At 42.1% G+C, this 23,411-nt stretch overlaps 1 protein-coding gene across 3 annotated transcripts in view; it reads right to left on the bottom strand.

Moving 5' to 3' along the window:
• FIG4 (FIG4 phosphoinositide 5-phosphatase) overlaps positions 1–23,411 on the bottom strand; it is a 173,608-nt gene that overhangs the window by 70,308 nt on the left and 79,889 nt on the right. For all 3 annotated transcript variants that reach the window (XM_070376482.1, XM_070376481.1, XM_070376483.1), the window contains 6 exons: positions 19,303–19,436; positions 17,914–18,030; positions 15,897–15,942; positions 14,760–14,908; positions 13,603–13,769; positions 1,182–1,320 (listed from right to left, as the gene is read on the bottom strand). In XM_070376482.1, the coding sequence (XP_070232583.1) occupies positions 1,182–1,320; positions 13,603–13,769; positions 14,760–14,908; positions 15,897–15,942; positions 17,914–18,030; positions 19,303–19,436 (752 nt within the window). The remainder of the gene's footprint in view (positions 1–1,181; positions 1,321–13,602; positions 13,770–14,759; positions 14,909–15,896; positions 15,943–17,913; positions 18,031–19,302; positions 19,437–23,411) is intronic.

Below are 23,411 nucleotides of genomic sequence, written 5' to 3' on the forward strand. Positions count from 1 at the left end.
CGCCAACTCAAGTCCCCTGACCCTGCGGCCTGTGCTACACAGAGAGTCTTGTCCTATCCTCAGGAGATAGTTCATTTATTTGGGGACTGCTGCTGCTGCTAAGTCACTTCAGTCGTGTCCGACTCTGTGCGACCCCATAGATGGCAGCCTACCAGGCTCCCCTGTCCCTGGGATTCTCCAGGCAAGAATACTGGAGTGAGTTGCCATTTCCTCCTTCAATGCATGACAGTGAAAAGTAAAAGTGAAGTCGCTCAGTCATGTCTGACTCTTCGTGACCCCATGGACTGCAGCCCACCAGGCTCCTCCATCCACGGGATTTTCCATGCAAGAGTACTGGAGTGGGGTGCCATTGGCTTCTCCGTATTTGGGGACAACTGCTACCAATTTAACTGTCATCATAATAGCCCATACAGCGAATGACTCAAGAAAGCCCAGACTGAGCAACAGGGCTGGTGGGAGTGGCGCCTGCCACGAGCACCACGGCTCTAGCTTCCTGTCCTCCCCAGTGTCACCAAGAGTTCCCTGTGCTTCCTGGAGGAAAGAACATTGGAATTCCAAAGTGAGGCTGCCTAGACACCACACTTAAAAACCAAAGACGATTCCTTACATGTTAAGAGTTCTTTATCACCCCACATTTGTAGGAAGCACTCAAAAGTTATGTTACTGGTTTGCTCCAGTGGAGCTTCAACTTAACAGTTCAATGATGAAGCTCTGAAACTTTGTATCTTATGAAAATGCAAAACAACTGTATTTGTTAATGACAATTTCCCAATGTTAAGGCTGAAACTCCAATACTTTAGCCACCTGATGTGAAGAGCTGACTCATTTGAAGAGACCCTGATGCAGGGAAAGATTGAGGGCAGGAGGAAAAGGGGACAACGGAGGATGAGATGGTTGGATGGCATCACTGACTCAATGGACATGAGTTTGGGTATGCTCCCGGAGTTGGTGATGGACAGGGAGGCCTGGTGTGCTGCGGTTCATGGGGTCGCAAAGAGTCTGACATGACTGAGCGACTGAACTGAACTATCAGGACATCAACAATACTAAATTCCTCCTGGCAAACATGTAGCAAGGCTGACTACTTTAGCCTATATAATCATTTCTCAAAAAGAAAGTTCTCTCATATTCAAAATACTATCAAAGCTGAGTTTAACATAGTAGACCAGGAAGAAAAATACCTTCTTCTTGTTGGTAAAAGTCTCATGGTATTTTTATGATGCAAATAAAAATCTGTCGGGAGTTCCCAGAGATGAGGTTTCCCTTCAGTGGGATGGAAAACTCCCAGGAAGAGATTAATGGAATCTTGTCTGTCAGCATCTAAAAAGCAAAAATACATAATTCAGGAACTCTATTACTCACATAAACAACCCAGGGGAATGCTTTCTTAGGAGGATTAAGGGTACATCTGGAATGTCATAGAACACACCTCTGAAAATAAAAGCATTTATACTGTAAAAGTCATACACAACATCTAAAACACCCACCAAGATTTTGAAAATTAAAATCTTATTTCAAAATGTTTCCTTTTTACTCTATACGTCTCATAACATAGAGGATAGTGAATGTAAACTGCTTCTTGAATTTTGAGAGATTCTTAAAAAGTCTTTAAGAACTGCCCTAGTTACCTTAGTGATTGCATTTTTAGAATAAAAACATTCTCACCATTTGTTCATTTACCTGAAACAAAGAACATCTTCACTTTATGGCAAAGACAGAAGAGAAGTCAGACTATAAATAAAGCGGCCCAATTCCTACCCATATTCTGTGGCACATCCTTGAACAAGTCAGTTTCCAAGCTTCTGCTTTTAATCCATGAAAAGATACTCCATTTCTTTAGCAGAGACAACCTTTGCAACATTTGGTTTCCCCTACAGCTGTGTTTGATAAAGAAAGCAGAGTGTGCACACGGAAAACAGCGTCACTCTAACCATTCAACCTCTCCAAAAGTACTTTTTCAAAACAGACTACAAACTAGTAAAACTGACACACACACACACACACACACACACACACACACACACACACACACACGCTGTCTCTCCTCTTCTTTTTCTCAATTGTATTTTGGTAAAAACGATAAGCACTGAAGTGGTTTCATGAGCCATCCTTCCCGTCCTGCACAGCCCCCTCCCAAGCATCCTTCATTCTTTCCATTCTGGTCTCTGAGCCCTTGTATATTCAAGTTAGGGGCAGACATCCACAATATAAATAATAATCTCTTTCTGAAATTGAGCACAGAACCAAAAAGCTAACAGAAATGACTGCTTTTGAAACAGGATAACATCATCATAAAATCAATTTCCTTCCAACAGCTATAGTGAACACAGAAAAATCTGAAATTAGCAACACTGTTCTCATTGGGCTATTTGGTCATTTTGGCAGAAGCAATAAATGAAATCTGGTACATTAAACATGGGTTCCAGTTATATATTTTGACAGGAAGCATTCCATTAAAACAGCGCTCACCTTTTATGCTACAAGTAATATATGAAAGGGATGTGTTTATATGATGAGTATACTTGCAGCCTTTTTTCCATTTGTTGAGAGAAAACATCAAGTATTAAATGATGAAGGCATTACCACCCCAATTTGCACCCTCTTAACACAATATGAAAGTAAACATACTCCTTTTATAGTAATTATTTTCTTTATGATTCTTGGGTAGCCTTAATGGCACTTAATAATTCACACTATGCAGTACCTCAAAATATCTTAATTCTATTTAAAGAAGCTTTCCATTTTTCAGCCACATTTTCAAGGAGTTTCTTTTATCCCTAATTAAGCCTAATTAGTAGTTCCTTTAATTTTTAGCAAGTATGATAAAATGTAAGATTGAGAAACCTAACCAAATAATAGATATGCCTTCAAAGGATCATAATGGAGACTTCTTGAATGTACTGCTGTTACATTAACTTACAATGTATCTATGGTATTTATGGTCACTTACTAAGCTTGGATTTATTTGGAAGGAATGATGCTAAAGCTGAAACTCCAGTACTCTGGCCACCTCACGCAAAGAGTTGACTCATTGGAAAAGACTCTGATGCTGGGAGGGATTGGGGGCAGGAGGAGAAGGGGACGACAGAGGATGAGATGGCTGGATGGCATCACTGACTCGATGGACGTGAGTCTCAGTGAACTCCGGGAGTTGGTGATGGACAGGGAGGCCTAGTTTGCTGCGATTCATGGGGTCGCAAAGAGTCAGACACGACTGAGCGACTGAACTGAACTGAACTGAACTGAACTAAGCTTGGAATCTAAGGCCAGTCCTAATGAGCCTCAGGAACTTTTCCTGGCTACTTTTGACTGCAGATGAAGTTTTCGCCCTCTGGAAGACAGTAGTACTTTGGACTGAGACAAAAGCTTAAAATAGGTAGGTTCTCTGCAGTTGCAGATAACAAGAGGGCAAAATAACTACCTACTTTTATATTCAATTGTGCTTTAAAGGAAAAAGAATATGCACCTTTCAAACTCCATCCAGATGGTTAATCACTAACACACTGTATTTCAATAGGTCAGGCTTGAAGATAACAGTTCTTTTTAATTAGCCAAGAATGTCTATTTGGAAACTAGAGTATTTGTTGACCTAATATTAAATTAAGTCCATGATAAAGTGGCCTCTGAAATCAGTAATGGAATGGGATGCTATTCGATAAACAGTACTATTTAACCAGGGTGAGGAGCAGACAGTGAACTTGGACCACTGCCTCCTACTGTATGTTGAAATAAATACCAACTAAATGTCAGAAGGACAAAGATCAACACCCTAATAGAAAAACATGCAATTTTTAAAAGAAACAAATAGATGGTAAACATTCAAAAACTCAACTTTACTATTATTCAGTAAATGATGCAAACTGAGAACAATGCAAACCATTTTCTACTTATTAAGCTGGCAAATACTTTCCAAAATGGGCACTCCTATACTCTGCTGAGAGAGAACTGATTGCTACACCCTTTCGTTAAGGCTATCTGGCTATACATATACATATATGTCTTTAAAGATCCTGAAAATATGTATACTCTGACCTAATAAATATGGTGCTGAAATTTTCATAATATAAAAACATTCAAAAAAGATGTTCGTTTAAAAGAAACATAAATGCACAATAAAAACAGGTAACCTCACTGTGGTGTTTCTAAAGGACAGACTGCCACAAGGCTACCAAAAATTAAGTTGTAAAAGAGTATTTAGGGTCATAAAGATTACTCACATTATCTAAAAGGGAAAAAGCAGATATACATTACCTGTACAGTAACTAGAAGGATCATGTTCTGCTAAATATGAACAAGTTGCTACCTCTGAAAGGTGAGGATTATATGATTTATTTGTGAGTTATTTTATACTTTTTATAATTAGCATATATTACCTTCATAACTACAAAAAAAAAAAACCCACCATTCATTCATCCAAGAGCCTACTATGTCTGTCCCACACTAGGTATATGGTCTATACATAACTGATTCTGGCTTTCATGGGGCTTACATTCCACAGTGAGAAGCAAAAATAATTCTCAAGTAAATAAGGTACAGGGTACTTTCAGAGGATGTTAGTTCTTTGAAAAAATAAGAGTGACATGAGAGTGATGAGAGAGAAGAGGGACACTTAGGTCGGTGGTCAGGGAAGCAGGTGGAGGCTGCACAGTGTCCCGAACAGCACGAAGGTGGAGGGGGGAGCAGGGGGCTGGAGGGCAGGGGGCAAAGAAAGAGCAGGACTGGGGACAGTGAGGCAGACCACACGCGGCCTCGAAGGTCATGGCAAAGAGTCCGATCTTAAATGCGATGAGAAGCCCTGGAAGGGATTTCAGAGTGGGGAGTGATATGATCTAACTCTCGAAAGGATCACTGTGGCTGCTGTGAAGAGCAAGAACAGAAGAGGGGAGGCCGAGGGAGGAATCAGGAGCAACGGCAGCTGTTCAGAGCCACCAGCTGTCTGAACCAGCCCGGCAACAGTGGGGAGGAAACACAGCAGAAGGATTGGGGATATGCTCTGGAGGTGGAGCCAACCAGGTTTGCTGAGAGGTGAGACCGGGGAAGATAAGGAGAATAAAGAAATTAAGGATGATTCCTAGGATTCTGAACGGAACAATGGAAGCAGAGGTGAAAAAAGAAAAAAAGTAGAGAAACAAGTTTGGGGCAGAGTCAGTACTCTTGCCTGGAAAATCCTATGGATGCAGGAGCCTGGTAGGCTGCAGTCCATGGGGTCGCTAAGAGTCGGACACGACTGAGTGATTTCACTTTGACTTTTCACTTTCATGCACTGGAGAAGGAAATGGCAACCCACTCCAGTATTCTTGCCTGGAGAATCCCAGGTGCCGGGGACCAGCCCCGGCTGAACCAGGGTATTCGAAGGAGAGACGGCGTAGGCGAAGATCAGGAAACAATTGCTTAATTAAACGTTAATTAAGGATATAAAGAGTAATAGAATGAGGATAGCTCAGTAGGAAAATTCAGTGGAGAAAAGAGGCTGAATAATTCAGCCAGAAGGTAAGAGAAAGAACGACATGGTGAGACCAAGTTTCGGTGAACAAGGCCCGCACTTTATTTTCCAAAGTAGTTTTTATACCTTAAGTTATGCATAGAGGATAATGGGGGAAGGGGTAGAGTCAGGCAGCAAGCCAGGCTTTCTTCCTGCAAACTTATCATATGCAAAAGCTTAGGTGATTTGCATCATCTTCTGGCCCAGAGGCCTGTTAACATTTTAAGACCTTTTCTTCAGAAAACTTATTTTTCTCTAAAGGTGATTGGTCAGGAGCCACCCTCCAAAAGCATTAGATAAAGTTGCATTCCTACAGCGCAAAGGTGTGGTGGGCTATAACAAGAAAAAGAATTAACTCAAGGGTCCCAGGTTACAAACATTAAAGCTACTATTTACACCAATTATATTAATCAATACACTGCCAGGGACACAGCAGGTAAGGGATATGGAGACTTAGCAGCAAACATTGGCCCAACAAGTGAAAATCCCTTCACCAATACAATTTCTAATCAATCTTTTAACTACTCAAAAGAATCTGTGTTTAGACAGTTTAGAACATCTCCTACCTCTCACAGTTGGGAGGCTCTGAACAATCACATGTGGCCGGAAAACCTATTCAGGCAGGCTAGAGGATTTCCAAAGGAGTTTGTAGGTTAAACACTGTCACACCCAGGAATTATTAACTGGAGCTGTAAGCTAACTTTTTTTCAGAGAGGTAGTGGGGGACAGCCCCCCGTAAAGTCAGAGGTGTAGGTGAAAGCACAAAGCAGAAAGTAGGCAGACTCTGGTTTTGGGGGTAGATTGCTCGAGAATTTCCAGGGAGACTCCTGAGGCTTGATCCCGCCTTTGCGTATGCCAAGCCTCCTTCCTCATGACCTTTGTCATGGGTGGAGTTCCTCACGCTGGCTACCGGCAGTGATAGAATTCCAGTTGAGCTATTCCAGATCCTGAAAAGTGCTGCACTCAATATGCAATATGCACCCAATATGCAATATGCCGGCTCCCGGCACCCAGGGATGGGGGAGCCTGGTGGGCTGCCGTCTATGGGGTCGCACAGAGTCAGACACGACTGAAGCGACTTAGCAGCAGCAGCAGCAGCAAGTCATTTCCTGCTGGAAATGATTAGTTTGAGATTCTTCTCAGATATCCGTGGTAGGGAGAAACTTGGCCTCATGACCTTCCCTCCATAGTTTCTCATGAATATTTCATCTTAGATGGCAAAAGCGACTTTGTAGATGTAACTGAAATGACTAATCAATGACATCAACGTAGGAAAATTATCGTGTCTTACCTGGATCGGCCACTGGAATCATAAGAATCCTTTAAGGGCAGAAGAGGAAAGCAGACAGATTTTAGGCACAAGGGTTGATGTACCATTGCTAACTTTGAAGATGGAGTGGACCACAAGCCAAGGAAGGTAAGCAGCCTCTCAAACCCGAGAATGAGCCCCAGACAACAGCACATGGGGACAGCAGTCCGAGAACCACCTCGAGTTCTGCCAGCAAGCTGAATGAGCCTGGAGGCCTCCAGATCAGAGCCCACATTCTGACTTCATTGCTCTCATTTGAACTGCAGCCAGGTGAGAGCCTAAGCAGAGAACACAGGTGAGTAATGCTATTCCCAGACTTCTGAACCACAAACACTGGGACATAATAAACGGGTGTTGTTTTAAGCCACTGAGTCTGTGATAATTGGTTATGGCACCTGTAGAAAACTAACACAATATTCAGAAGGAAATGCCTGCAAGGTAGGCATTTAGTTAAGTCTGGAGTCAGGGAAGAGATATATATTTGAGTGTCAAACGTATGGTATTTAAAAGCTGGGTGAGATGCCCCTAAGGTAAAAGTGTAGAAAGAGAAGAGGAGAGTTTAGAAATAGGGTAGAAGTCACCAGCGGGACTGAGAGAGACAGCACAGAGGTGAGTTTCAAGAAAGAGTGCTCCATTGTGATACAAGCTGCCAAAGAGCTGAGCAAGATGAACACAGAAAAGGAGCCCTTGGTTTGGCAGTGGGAGATTGGGGTGATTGTGATAAGCACGGGTTTGGGGGCATGACAGGGCAAAGGCTCAATGAAGCAGGTGGAGAGAACAGGATATGAGAGAGGGAACAGGTGTGCAGATAACGCTTCCAAGAGGTTTTGCTTCAGGAGAGCAGAGCTTTTGTTAGCAGTGGGTGTGGTTAAGAACAGAAGGAAAGATTAGATGGAAAACACAAGGTGTGCCTCCATGCTCATGGAAATGAGGCCGCAGAGGGGGGAAACTGACCGCATACGGCAGTGAGCATGTAAGGACAGGGGTTCAGTCCCTGGGTCCGAAGACCCCCGGGAGAAGGAAATGGCAACCCACTCCAGTACTTTTGCCTGGGAAATCTCATGGACAGAGGAGCCTGGCGGGCTACAGTCCACAGGGTCACAGAGCTGGACATGACTGAGCAACTAAACAACACACACACACACACACACACACATATATATGTGTATATACTTGTGTATATGTATGTATATACAGCTGTTCTATTATTAACTGTGCAGGTATCTTATATTTTTTTCCTTAAAATAGGATTTCAATTCAATAAGCTTCAGAAAAAAATATTCAGGTTTACCTACATATAAATATAAAAGAAAATTAGAACTTGACAAGGAATTACAATTATAAACTTCTTCCTAACATCCAAAGAGAATACCTAGGTACTTGTTCTTCTCTTATTGACGTCCTACAACTGCTTCTGTAGCCAGTTATGAGAGAAACCAAAGGACATTTCTCAGAAAGAAAAGAAACCCCAGAACATGGTAATAGTATGTGAAAACTCAAAACAGTTTTTAAAATGAACCTGAAAGGGAGTCAGGTGGGTTACCCACATAGTCTCCATCTGTCCATATGAACCAAGGATAAAATTCTTAACAACCTAATTTCAAGAACCTTCCTGTCTACCTCAGAGACATGACATGGAGAGACTGATTCACAAAGTTATCTTGAGTGCTTAAAGAAAATGGTTCTATTAATATATTACCATTATATAATATCCATTGTAATTTTAAAATAAGTTGTACACCCCAATGGCACCATGCTTCTCAAAATACAGAAGTCTGTTTTAGCCATATTATTCATAAAATAATTCCTTTCATAATAGTTCCTCTTTCAGTTGTGCATAATTTTGCTTTACCTTTCCATCGTGTGCACGTTACTTATTTATGACCACCTTCTGTCTTTTAATTGTTCTTTCATTTTTAATCATGCACAGCTACACATTCACTCTCTGTGCTCTAATCTTACTGAAAAACACATGACTTGGTCCTTAAGTGTCAATCAGTTCAGTTCAGTCACTCAGTTGTGTCCGACTCTTTGCGACCCCACGAATCGCAGCATACCAGGCGTCCCTGTCCATCACCAACTCCCGGAGTTCACTCAAACTCAAGTCCATCGAGTCGGTAATGCCCATACAGCCATCTCATCCTCTGTCGTCCCCTTCTCCTCCTGCCTCCAATCCCTCCCAGCATCAGAGTCTTTTCCAATGAGTCAACTCTTCGCATGAGGTGGCCAAAGTATTGGAGTTTCAGCTTTAGCATCAGTCCTTCCAGTGAATACCCAGGACTGATCTCCTTTAGGATGGACTGGTTGGATCATAATGACTCCCAATTCAGGAACAACCCTGAACAGGAAGTTTTAAACCTTGTTCAACACATATCCAGAGGTATATGTACTTGTTGGCACATGACTTACATAGCTGTTCAAGCTGAACTGTGTTCCCCACAAAAGGGATATTAAAAGTCTTAAGCCCCAGGACCTGTGAATATGACCCTATTTGCAAATCAAGTCTTTGCAGATGTAATCCTGTTAAGATACAGCCACACTGGAATGGGGCAGGCCCTGAATGCAGTATGACTGGTGTCTTCATAAGAAGAGACACACACACACAGGGAGGAGAACACCACGGAGACACAACAGAGAGGAGAATGTCGTGTGACACCAGAGACAGAAATGAAAGCACCACAGTTTTAATTGCAAGCCAAGGATCAGCAGCAAACCATCGGAAGATAAGAAGCAAGTAAGGAACCTCCCCTGGAGCCTTCAGAGGGAACACAGCCCTGCTGACATTTGATTCCCAACTTAAAGCCTCCAAAGCTGTGAAACAGCACATTTCTGTTGTTTTAAGCCACCAAGCTTGTAGTGCTTTGTTACAGAAGTCCTAGAAAACCAGTACAATAATGAAGCATAGCCAGTGAGACTGCCTTTAGAGAGACTACCTTAAAACCATTCTAATTTACAAAAACAAGTGAAACCACGTGTTATTTTTAGTGTTTTTAGCTATATATAATAATCATTTGCAATAATGTTGTAGCCACTTGGAATACATCAATACATATTAATATCTTTATTGGGAACTACAGCAGTAAGTGTAATAAAGGATGATGGGAATACTTCAATATTTTTGCTTTAGAAATCTAGAATTTAAACTTACGCCACTGACCTGAATTTCTAAATTTGACTTTCCTAACTCTTGATTTTTGTTCAGATTAATATACTTTGATTGTAAAGTTCCTAAATCCAGCTCAAGGAGTCATGCACACAGAGCAATATCCAAACACTCTAAAGGTCTATAGTGGCTTTGTGGTTTATGTTACACATTGAGCTCACCAGCTGTATAAAGGCCATAATTCTCAGTGAATTCGAAAGACATGATTTGAGCAGTCTAAGAGCATTCCTGATAAGCCACATGTTATTAGGCTGATACACTTAGCCCTGTTGATTTCTGAATTCAGGGAAAAGGGGAAGCTGGGGAGGGCATAGGTAATGAATTAACTCGTGCATTTATTAATTCAGTCCATAAACAGTTTATGTGCCATGAGCAAGGCAGCAGGGACACCATAGTGAACCAGTAGTAAATAAGATGCTCATGAGCTCTTGGGTCTCACGGTGGGGATACAGGGACACACAACCCAACTAATAGCACAGTCAAGGATTTAAGTGCAACTGTGCCAGGTGCTGCAAAGGTGCAGAATGCTCCAAGAACAAAAACAGGAGCACCTTCCTTGAGAAAGTGAAAGCAGAGTGAGCTCTCAAAAGCTCAGAAGACTGCAGTCTTATGTTCCAATGTTCCAAGGGGCACAGCAAGAGCCTCTGGCAGAGGAAGCCTAACCTAGTCAGGAAAGAGTGAGAAGGTCTGTGTGTCTGGAGAGCTGTGATGGGGGAAGGGGATGGCATGAATGGCAGAATGGCAAGGTAGGTGGGGCCAGACCACACAGGACCTCTAGGTCTCTCCTGCACATCCCCCCACACCCACCAGGCTGCCAACCAGCTTCCAACCCCTCTGCAGTGTGGTAATGGGGATGGTCTTACTTGATCTCGACTCCAAAGTGACCCCCATGCTCCCCACTTCCTGCTGTTCATGCTTTAGTGTGATAGATATCCTGTGTTGTGTAGTGAATTGTTTCTCTCTAAAAAGATATACTGAAGCCCTAAACCCCAATATCCACTAGTGTAATCTTATTTGAAATTAGGGTCTTTTCAGACATAATCAAGTTATGTGTGCTCAGTTGCATTTGATTCTTTGTGACCCCATGGACTGTAGCCCACTAGGCTCCTCTGTCCATGGAATTTTCCAAGCAAAAATACTGGACTGGGTTGCTATTTCCTTCTCCAAAGGATCTTCCTGACCCAGGAATCAAACCCAGGTCTCCTGCATTTCCTGCATTGGCAGGTGGATTCTTTACCATTACGCCACCTGGGAAGCCCAAATCAAGTTAAGATAATGCCATACTGAATTAGGGTAGACCCTAATCCAATTAGGGCTTCGCAGGTGGCACTAGGGCCTGCCAATGCAGGACACGAAGAGACACAGGTTTGATCCCTGGGTCAAGGATCCCCTGGAGAAGGAAATGGCAACCCACCCCAGTATTCTCGCCTGGAAAATCCCATGGACAGAGGAGGCTGGCGGGCTACACCCCATGTCGCAAAGAGTCGGACACAGCTGAAGTGACTGAGTGTGCACGCATGCTAACCCAGTATGACTGGTGTCCTTACAGGAAGAGGGAAACTTGACACAGACCTAGACACAAAGAGGAAGACCATGCGACAATGGAAGCAAGACAGCTGCAAGCCGAGGAACACCAAGGACTGCTGGCAAAATATCAGAAGCTGGGAAGAGGCATTCTCCTCTGTGGACTTCACAGTGAACTTGGTTGGCTCTGCTGACAACTTGACACTGAACTTCTACCTCTGAACTGTGAGATAAGTTTCTGTTGTTTTACATCACCTAGTTCTTAGTATTTTGTTGCAGCAGCCTTAGGAAACTGTCACAGATTTTGCTCGTGTGTGGGTGGGACCACAATTTGCTTCTGAGCAATGGTATATGGCAAAGTGATGGCATGACACCCCATGATTACATTATGTTATATAAGACTGTTTTGCCAGAAGACTCATTCTAGAGACCCTTTCCCATGCCAGTGATGAAGACGCAAGCTGCCATGATCCCTACAAGGAACAAGTCCACAAGGAACTGAATTCCCCCAACAAGCACATGAGCAGGGAAGCAGATCCTCCCCGCATCAGGCCTCCGGATGAGACCACATCTGACTGACATCTCCACTACAGCTTGGTGAGACCCTCTGCAGAGGACCTGGCTAAACTGGGCCTGGAATTCTGACCCACAGAAATCGTGAGATATGAATATATGTTGCTTTAAGCTCTCAACTTTTCAGTAATTTGTTAGATAGCACAGGAAATGAATATGCCTGCACAGAAGTATAGCAAACCGCCTTTGCATTCTCTCTGGGCACGGAAAAGGCTGAAGGCTGATTCTTTTGTGGATGGTTTCACGTACTCTCCTGAGGTTCCCAGCGCTGGAGACACCTGCAGTTCCCTTGGCGTGAGCACAGGCTTCTCACATCAGGCATTTTCCTGCTACCCTTCCTTGGGAAGCCAGTGATCAATCACCTCCTGGTTCCCGCTGCTATGGTCCCTCTGGCCAGGACCTAGGCCAATGCCATGCCAGCACCCTCCCCCACGGGGCCACCTCTGGTCACCTGGTAGGCCTACTGATCCTCTGGCCTCAGCAACTCTAGGAGGGGAGGCCATTCCCAACATGGCAGCCCACTCCTCAGCCCGTCCCTCTGCTTCAGCTTTGCTACACAGCTGCCCGAAGCCAACAGCTCCACGGGGTCCCTCCATTAAGCCTGCCCAGAATTCAGTTCTCTCCAGGCTGGAGGTAAAGGAGCAGGGGTTGGGGACAGTCACTGCGTAGCAAAAATTCAAAGAATCTCTTTGCTGATTTCTCTTCTCTACATTTTGTAAACGTTTTTGTCTTTAATCTAGTTTAAGAGTCCAAGACTCACAAAATCAACTTGAGCTCTTCCTTTAAAAATTCTGTGCACGGGACCTGTCTCACAGTCACTTTGGTGGGTGACATCAGAATGGAGGCAGAAAAAGTGCCCTTTTAACCACCTGTTGCTGTTAGTACTCCCAAGTCATAAAACGAGAAAAGACTAAAATTTAGTGCTAATGTTACTTCTCATTTCTAGCTGACATTTAAAAGATACAGTGATATTCACATTCTTAGACAACTGTTAAAATGATGAACTCTATTTAAAAATAATTACTCAATACTCTTAAATTGATTTATGTATTTCCAGGGCTTCCCTGGTGGCTGAGCTGGTAAAGAATTTGCGTGCAATGCAGGAGACCTGAATTCGATCCCTGGGTTGGGAAGATCCCGTGGAGAAGGAAAAGGCTACCCACTCCAGTATTCTGGCCTAGAGAATTCCATGGGCTGTATGGTCCGTGGGGTCACAAAGAATCGGACACGACAGAGTGACTTTCACTTTCACTTTCATTACAAGCAGAAACTAGGAATGAGGCAGAAGCCAAGGAATCACAGTACTGTGAAGTATACAAAAGCTCCAGTTATGGGTGGCCAAAGTGCCCTACTTAAAATACAAAGTTTATTCATTCATTTACTGCATATTTACTGAGCACCTCCTAAGCGACAGATTCTGTTTTATTTAAACTTTTAAAAAATATTTAACTTTGACATTACTTTTCCAGTTAGCTTTAAAAACAAGGATATGTAAAAGAGAAAAATGTGCATCAGGATAAGTCTCAGAAATGCATATAACTCCAGAATTACCTGAAAAAGCATTGCTGTAATATCGAGATAGGGTCTGCATGATGTCTTTTGAGTGCTGGGTCCACGGTGCTATCTTTCTGTAGGTTTTTACACGATGAACAAGTTGGGAACCACCATACTGAAGGGACAGGGTATCCCCATGGTCTTCATAGAGTTCCTCAAACAACCTAAGAAGCCCAAGTAAAACACACAAACACTAAAGAATTTCATCCAAAGTATTATACACCTTATTCACTTAGCTACAGATTCAAAACACGTCTTTTCCTACATGAATTCCTTTGAGACTTTCTTTTCAAGTAGACTCTTCAACATCTTGGAAGATAAATGCATACACAAAATGTATTACATTTTAGAGTAATAGTCCAATAAACAACAAAATCACAGAAAACTCTAAGGGGAAAAAAAAAAAGCTGGGGGACCAAAAAGCATAATCCACCCAAGCCTAGACCAAGATGGCTCTACTCTCTTAAAAGACTCCTAACTTTCTGCAGCCTGCCAGCTCAATTTACCTCCCATGACAGAATTTTCTGTTCTCTCTGAATTGCCTTTGGAAGAAAGGACAAGCTCTTGTCACATCAAACCATATTCTTTCCTAGAAATATATGTTTGAAACTTCTGTTTCTTCAAGTGCCTGTTAAGGTTTTTTAATGCACTGATGGCTGAGATCTGGCCATTTGTAAGCTGAGCACTCTTTTGGACAGAGCCTTTATGACTATCTCAGAGGACTGATAATAGCGATCACTGCATTTCAAGAAACAGTACTTCATGCCTGTCATGGACTCAGTGGGCAGTGAAATAACAGTATTTCTTCAATCTTTTATCTATCTGACCTGTTTAATTCAAAATATACGAAGGCATATTACTTTTTTTCCTAACACAGCCTGAGATTTTTTTTTTTCCAAAGAAACTCACTAGTTTGGATTTATCTAAAGTACACAGCGTTTTTTGATAATTAACATGAATAGGAAAACAAAACCATGGCAACAACACATAGGGCTTTAATAGAAATAGATGATACCAAATTTAAATTACGTCTTTTAACAACATAATTTTTGGGAAGCCAAAAGGGGAAATGAGTTCACAAAAGTCCTTTATGATTAATCAAGTTTGCTTTCTGTCATTACCAGCATTTGAAAGGCAAAAAAAATAAGGCTTACCTAACTGCATCTGTATCAAATTGTAGATTGGGTTTGTCAATTAAGCCCAAGGAGTACAGTTGATAAGCCAGAGCACATTTCCCCACCATAAACTGTGCTGTGTTGGTGCGATCCAAACAGTCCACACAGTTGGTTCGAAGAACACCAGTCTAAAGAGAAACACCTTGAACGGTCAATCATTATTCAGTCACCAGAACTACTTTCAGCCTACGCAAGATTTCTTTAAGAAGACAAGCTGCAAGTAGGGTGTTATTCCTGAGCAAATAATGAAGCATTTTTTTTCACTATAAAAGGTTATATTTGGTAGTCACAATATTGCTCCAATAGCATCATTATACCTTCTAGTCTATATTTGAATTTTTCTTTAGTTTAATAAGATAAAACAAACAGCTAACATTTTCCACCTGTGCCAATTAGTTAAATATGTGCTTTTCCTCCTGGTCTGTCTCCTTTACTGTACAAACCAAACCATTTAGTGGCTGAGGCAGTTTCATTCTTAAAGCATAATTAATAGATATAGTGATTATCTGGCTCATTTTCCAAAGTCCTTCTAATTTGTTCTTTACACATTTCTGTTTGTTTCTATTTCCAATTAATTTTATATTATATGAAAAAAGTCTATGAAAGTGAAAGTTGCTCAGTGTGTCTGACTCTTTGTGACCCCATGGACTATACAGTCCATGGAATTCTCCAGGCCAGAATACTGGAATGGGTAGCCTTTCCCTTCTCCAGGGGATCTTCCCAACCCAGAGATCAAACCCAGGTCTCCCACATTGCAGGAGGATTCTTTACTAGCCGAGCCACAAGGGAAGTCCAAGAATACTGGAGTGGGTAGCCTATCCCTTCTCCAGTGGGTCTTCTCAACCCAGGAATCGAACTGGGGTCTCCTGCGTTGCAGCAGACTCTTTGCCAACTGAGCTATCTGGGAAGCCCCCCCAAAAATCTATGGGCCATTACTATTTAAGCTATACATCCTTTCCAAGAGTTAAACACTAGCTGTAAGGCATTAAAACTTGTTCTCAAATGATTAATAATGTTGCATTCAATAAGAAGTATCTCTCTCCATGGTTGATTTCAGAAAACATCACACACAGTGGATACAAATTCTGTTCATTATTAACACAATGTCATCTATACCTGCAGGCGACCAGTGGGAATCACGCATCCTCCTAGTTCATTCCACCTGTGTTTAAAAATACATGCTTTAATTTTAAAATATTTAATAACATAATCTATATTCATATTTGGTACCAGCTCTTAATTAAGAATGAAAGTAATAGGGCTGAACGCCCCTGAACAATCCGTGATTCAGTTTACTTTCTCAGGTAAGTGAATTTGCAAATAACAGAGATGGAATGCTACCCATGCTCCCCTCAAAGGGAGGCCAGGAAAGGAGCATCTTAACCTGCTCCAGCCCCGCACACTAGCATTTCGTCACCCACGTTCATCCAAAGTCTCTTGCTTTAAGCCCATTTCCTGTTCAGTCTCTACAGACATGAATAATTGCAGATCAACTTTATAATACAATCTACCAAGTCTGGTCCTTCTCCCCTTGATTTTAGGAGGTTCTACTTCCTCCAGCTTTTCTTCATGGAGCTTTGCTACAGTCCTTTCATTGTTTTTACAAACTTCTTTATTATTTTCCTTCCCACATGTTTTCTCCATGCCTTCGCCAACGAAGGCATGGGGAAATATTCTATTATAAGTACTATGTAATGACATTAATCTTTTAATTATTTAAAAGAAGGTGCAGTGCAGAAAAAGAGTTAACACAGCAGGCCTGACTGCTATGCTCAGAAAGGCCCGCTTACAAGGCTGCCCCCTGGCTGGTGCCGGGAACTTTAATTCCCACTATTCCCAGAACAGACAAGCATGGCTCACAGTGCTTAAGCTGTCTGTAGAAGCAACATGGTTTGCTGAACAGCCTTTTCTTCTGGGAGCCTGAAATTTTGGTAGCTGCCAGGCAGAGCTGCCTGTGGGACCACTTCCAGTAAAAACCCTGGCACCAAGTCTTCAATCATCTCCCCTGGTTGGCAACACTTCACATTCGCTGTCGCAAGTTGCCGGGGGAATTGAACATACTCCGTGTGACTCTAGCAGGAGAGGACTCTGGAAGCAAGTCCCTCATTTCCTCTGGACTTTGTCCCATGTGCTTTCTCCCTCGGCTAATTTTGCTTTGTTTTGCTTGTTCATATTAAATCACAGCCAAGAGGACAACAATACACTACAACTCCTGCGTTCTCTTAGGAAATCACCAAGCCTGGGAGGAGTCCTGGGGACCCTGGTCACAGGTGCCCTGAAATTCAAACTATAACAGAAGATGTACACATTAGTAATTGGTTAGGTTTTTTTTTTCCTTGCTTTTTGCATGTTTTTTCTTTACCATTATAGTTAGCTTTTTTAACTGAAAATAAAATGTTGGAAATACATAACATTGGTTCTTTAAAGATAAATTAAGCACAGATGCTTGATCTAAAGAAGCTCACAAAGTAGTAATGAAGAAAGATTTGTGGGCAAATAACTATAATACAGTGATAAATTTCGTTAAAATGTTAGTATAGACTGGTCTGACTCTTTGGGACCCCATGGACTGTAGCCCACCAGGCTCCTCTGTCCACGGGATTTTACAGGCAAGAATACTGGAGTGGATTGCCGTTTCCTTCTCCGGGATATCTTCCTGACCCAGGGATCAAACCCAGGTCTCCTGCAAGCAGATTCTTTACTCTTTCAGCCACCAAGGAAGCCCCAATGAAGAAAGATCTGCGAGCAAATAACTAATACACTGACAAGTTTCATTAAAATGTTACTATAAATACTAATCTATAGACGGGTGCATAAGAAAAAATTTTCCTGCTCCTATTTAATACTGAAACACAGAATTCATTACAGAAAGTTTTATTTTACAGAAATACTTTATGTAACATTTATTCTAAGAAGCAAGAGATTCTGTGGCTTCCATCTCAAGGTATGTAGCTGCCAAGAGAATCTCCCACCCTCATGAACGTTCATTCCACAGACAACGTGGGCAGGGTGTCGTCTCCCCAAAGGAATAGTCATCTATCTTCCAAGGAGTACAAACTGCTCATGTCTAGAATATTTTTTGTCTATAAGCGCTAACTTCTTGATATCTTAGGTTTTAAAACACCATACGTACTTTTCATCTGGCCGCAGAATGCTACAGTAAGAATCGGGGCGGTTTACAAAGAAGCCTGTTTTCTTCACCACACTTTCTGCAATCACGTTCAGGCGATCTAGAACATTACACAGCTTGCTGAGAGCAAGGAGGAAGAGTAAGAGAAGTGAGAATGGCCCGACTCTTAACATGCACCTATGTTTATACCCAAAGCCAAGGCTACAGTAATGGTACTTGGGAATGTAATTTTTAAATCTCTGGTCTGTACTCAATAGGCTCATTGTAAGAATTAATTTCTAGAATGCAAGGTGTACTCAATAACTAGCAAGATTTGGCACAAGAAGGGCCTGTAACTCAATAGCAATTGTTGCCAAGCCTTAAACTTGGCACATGGCATCTCCCAGCAAGAGCTTTTTCCAAAGCCTTTCACTCCCCAAGAGTGGAGTCAGTGAAGTCAACACACAGTCATGAAATGTGAAGACAGCACAATGCTCAGTGCGGCTGTTTGGGAAGAAAACACTGGGAAATACATTACTATGAACGGCACCAACCAGTAACCAGGCTTATACTCTGGGAAAGTGTGTGTGTGTGTGTGTGTGTGTGCACGTGCATGTATCTAACTATGTAAGATGATTCAGAGAAAAGTACAATGAGTCAAGTGCAAAACAACACAGTGACATTAAGAAAATGAGAGAGAGACCTTGATGTGAACCTAGTGTTTGTAGGACGCCCAGCAAATGAGTCAAAGGACAATGCAAGGTTAATGAGAGCTCCTTGGAAGAGATGAGTTTTGAATCAGAACTTGACGGTAAGAGAGGTGGGAAAGCACCCTGGTGGGTAGGGAGGAGGAGTGGAGGGAGAGGAAATAATAGGAACAAAGGGTCCAGAATTGGACCTCAGCTGCTACACTGGAGACAGAACCTGCTGGATAGCTTTGCAGGAGCAGAATAGCCCTGGGAATAAAGAAGGAGTTATTACATTCTGGAACCAACCAGATGTTGGGGCTTTCACATTACACCAAGGGGTCTGGATTTACTATAAACAGTCGGGAGTTAGTGCTGGTTCACCCACGAGTGAGAACGTCTGAAAGTGGCATCTGAGAAAGGAATTAAACAGGGAGACAGAATGAAATAGAAAGAAAAGGTAAAACTAACACCTTTGAGGAAAAGCAGCTGAGGAGAGGTGTTCTGAAGTCACTAGGATACTTCAAAGAGAATTTGCAAATGGAAAAAATGGTGGGCAGAGAGTTTGATCAATTAATTTAAGCCCTCTAATTATACACCAGCAGTTAAACAGCCCATTAAGCAGAATCACAAAGGAAAATAAGAGTGACTTTACGGGGGAGGTCGCTTCCTGCTATTCTCCATCACAAGAGGAAAACCTAACCAGACAAGACGAGCATCTGCTCACCTTTTGGTGTACTTGGCCATGTCCCACGGAATATAAATAATCGTGTGCTCGGGAGGCAAAAACTGGTTGAGGTAGGTCACAGCAGCTACAAGCTCTTCGCTCAGAATTCTTTCATGCTTCCTTTTTTCTCGTTCCTTTTCCAAAAATTAAACATCGTCAGTGTTCAAACTGCCTTAAATTGGAGGAACAGACTTTAAACATAACTTTGCTACTAAGGCAAGACAAAAAGATGAAGTGCTAAATATAAAAAAAAATGAAACCTACCTTATTAAAATTAAAGTAAATGCTAAGATATAAATATGCCACTGAATTACAATCAACAGATAATGAGCACTAAAGACTCGAGGAGATCAGATTTCTTCCTCGTAACCTCCTGCAGTCTCAAGTCCAGCTCACCCTACACAGACCTGTCCTACACCCTCCACACCCCACTGTGGTGAAGGAGAACTCCCCAAAGACCAGAAGAAAGGACCCCCAAGCCCCAGCCAGTTAAGGACCAGACAGAAATCAACTGGGCTTGGATGGATAATCCCCAAACTGGCAGAGTGGAGAGTGTTTTCATAGCCTTCATATGCTTTTAAACTTGACTCTCATAAAATCCCCTGGAGGTAGCCAAGGCAGCCTTGTCTTCGCCTTTCACACTGTGGCTGAAGGCACTGAAGCTGAGAGGCGTGACTGGGACTACATCTTAGCGGTCCACCTCCTCGCCTGCCTGCTGTAGCTCTGGAGAGACCGCACCGTCTCCCATTCAAGGGGGCTGGTGTGTTATTACTCAGCTGTGAGCTTGGAGCTCACTCTCTGCCTCCTACCAGCTCACTCGCTGCCTCCTGAATTCCTCATCTATAAAATGGGTAACAGCAGTACCTCTCTTAAAGGATTAATGTGAGGTTTAAAGGAGATGAAACATGGTAATTTCTTATCAGAGCATCTGACGCATGGTAAGTATTAATACAAAACAGACCATTTGTATTATTATTCTGATCAGGACTTTACTCAGAAACAAACATGCAAACAAAAAGTAACTCAGTAACAGACTATTATGGCATCAGGATAGGTCTATGCTGTTTTCAACCATGCTGGTTACTTTTCAACTGTCATGAATTTAATCAGATAATCACCAAGGAAACAAAAGAAAAATATCTATTTTGCATAACTGTATATATCAAACGGAGGAATTAGAGTTGATTAAGACCAGTGATAAATCAGTTTTAGATGAACAAATATTAGCTTATTTTTACATCTGAGAAAATTAAATTACATACCTGGAATTTTTCTCAAAAGTATTTTAAACCAACTAGAGAAACAAAAAGTTTGTGAATTTCTTATGTCAAATCTGACATTTAAGGAGATGCAGAAGTAAGGTTATTGCCATCAACTTGGGATCAACTCTATGCAAAGAGCATGCTTTATGCAGTCTGCCCACAGTGGATTTGTTACTGAATTGTTTAGTCGACTGCCTTTGGGTCATGGACTCGTTTAACAACCAGATGAAAATTTTATTATGCAAGTGAGTTTGTACATCACTTCAAAGGGTTCAGAGATCCTCCCAATAGGCGTCCAAGGCCCCCAGATTAAAGTCCTCTGATGGATAATGACATCAGACCCTTGGCTGGCTTCCTATTAATCCTGAGCAGCAGCACTGACAGTGTAAGGATTGCTGCAAAATTTTTGTCAAGCAGTGTCTCAAACTTACACACGGTGGGGAAGGGGGTGGGAAGGAGATAGTTCACATACAGGACCAAAGAGAAAAATCAAGAAAGGTATTCCACTTTTGACACTTCATACAGAGGCAGAACAAAGAGTGACTATCCCTTGGTATCTATACACACACACACACACACACACACACACACACTTTGACTAGTTAATATGTTAATATTCTTCCAAGTGAACTGAATAAACATCTTCTTCTATCCTATGAATAAAGTAACTGATGACAAAAACAATCAAACATTTTTTCTATTCTACAAAACAGCAACTTAATCTCCAAAGTATTTTCTCGTTATTGTCAGGATTTTTATGACAATGAAATAATAAACTACAATAATTTTAAAATCTGTTGACTGGCATTTAAATTTAAGAAGTAAATGTTCACTCAAGAAATCTGGGCAGGAACACTTTATAACCACATGTATCTGATATTATATTTTGAACCTGCATACTTAATAGAGAAATAGTTTATTTCATACATCATGAATCTCCATTTAACCATAGCTTTTAACTACACTAAAAGGACTCTAATATATGAAGAAAATTCACTAACTTAGGTTGACATTTATATTCTAGTGATAACTTTTTACTTTAGTGCTTCAGCAATAATTTATTTCTATACAAACAATATCTTATTGCCTATACATTTACTAGAAAATTGTTCATGAAGGTTCTTGTTAGTAGAGTGTTGCTTCTTGAATTATTTTATGTTTCTTATAGCTACTGTGTAATATCAGGCTGAGGCTATGGGTCATCCAGCTATTGTCTTATATTATTCTGAGTTGACAGCGAGAGAGATGAAATTTCTGAACTGATGTGAACAAAAGTCTAAAAAGTTATTTATTTAATACTTGATTTATTTTACAGAGTCCATCCTTGATTATTTTTATATTATATATAATAATATTACAGGAGTTTTGGGTGTTGGCAGTCATCTAATTGAAGCAGACCGATAATTTCCTAAGCCAAAGAGCGATAAAGAGAGAACTAAAGCTTCCTGCCTCGCTGTCCACAGCTCCCCTCATCACCTTCCTCCCCTGACACATACACACACACACACACACCGTATGCCACACACACCGTGCACCACACACACTGTACACCACACACACACACCTCCTTTGAATTTGTGCACTAAAGCTTCCTGCTTCACTGTCCACAGCTCCCCTCCTCATCACCTTCCTCCCCTCACACACACACACACACACACACACACACACACACACGTACACCACATATACACACACACAAACACACACAACTTTGAATTCATGCACTAAAGCTTCCTGCCTCACTGTCCACGGCTCCCTTCCTCATCACCTTCCTCCTCTGACACACACACACACCACACACAGACACACCCCGCTCCTTTGAACGCATGCACTTAGTGCTATGGTCCTCTCCCAGCAACTGGCTCACAGTTTGCATCCCTACCCCACGCTCCGCCTCCACTATGGCTAGGCCATCATTCCCACCCTCTCATCTCCAGCTCAAGCCATTCACCACAGGTAACTCCTCTGCCCTCACCATTTCTTATCCAGAACCTCTTTTATTTTCAGACAGTTTGTTTTAAACACCCCACCTCACAAGAACCCCAGTCCACTGACAGCTCTGCTTTCTCCACCACCCTCTCCATTATTCACCCTCCTCCAGCTCAGGTTTTGCAGTCCGCTTCAATTAGACAATTGCCAACACCCAAAACTCCTATGATCTGTCTTTTATGTCACACCTGTATGGCAAAACTAAATGAACCCAATTATTTACTTCCTCTGTGTGTCTGGGCTTCACTGATAGCTCAGCTGGTGAAGAATCTGCCTGCAATGCAAGAGACCCCGGTTCGATCCCTGGGTTGGGAAGATTCCCTGGAGAAGGGAAAGGCTACCCACTCCAGTATTCTCTCCTAAAGAATTCTATTGACTGTATAGTCCATGGGGTCGCAAAGAAGTCCATGGGGTCGCAAAGAGTCGGACATGACTGAGAGAATTTCACTTTCTGTGCTTATACCCATTCCCTAGCACTGCCAGGAAAAGTCAGGCAATAGCATGACTTAAAAAATCCTGGAATTTGCCCCCACCAACCTGGAATTTGCCCTTAGCATTGCCTGGAGGTCTCTGGTCAACCCACCTTCCCACATATATGAAGGCTGTGAAACTTCCACCACCCTCAAACTTCCGCTCTGAGCAGGTAACCTTCCCTCTGACCTTAAGGACAAGTTAAAGCCATCAGGAGGGAACGAAAGTGCATGTGGATGCATATACAACACACACACACACATACACACACACACACATACCCTTATGATTCTGTCCTCCCATTAAAATAACTCCTCCCTCCAGGTTTCAGATTTCCTTTCCTCTCAAGTACATGATGCCCCTGATCATCCCTTCTCTTTCCTGTAT

This window comes from Bos mutus, chromosome 9 (genome assembly GCF_027580195.1).
Source record: "Bos mutus isolate GX-2022 chromosome 9, NWIPB_WYAK_1.1, whole genome shotgun sequence".
In the NCBI taxonomy this organism is placed as follows: Eukaryota; Metazoa; Chordata; class Mammalia; order Artiodactyla; family Bovidae; genus Bos; species Bos mutus.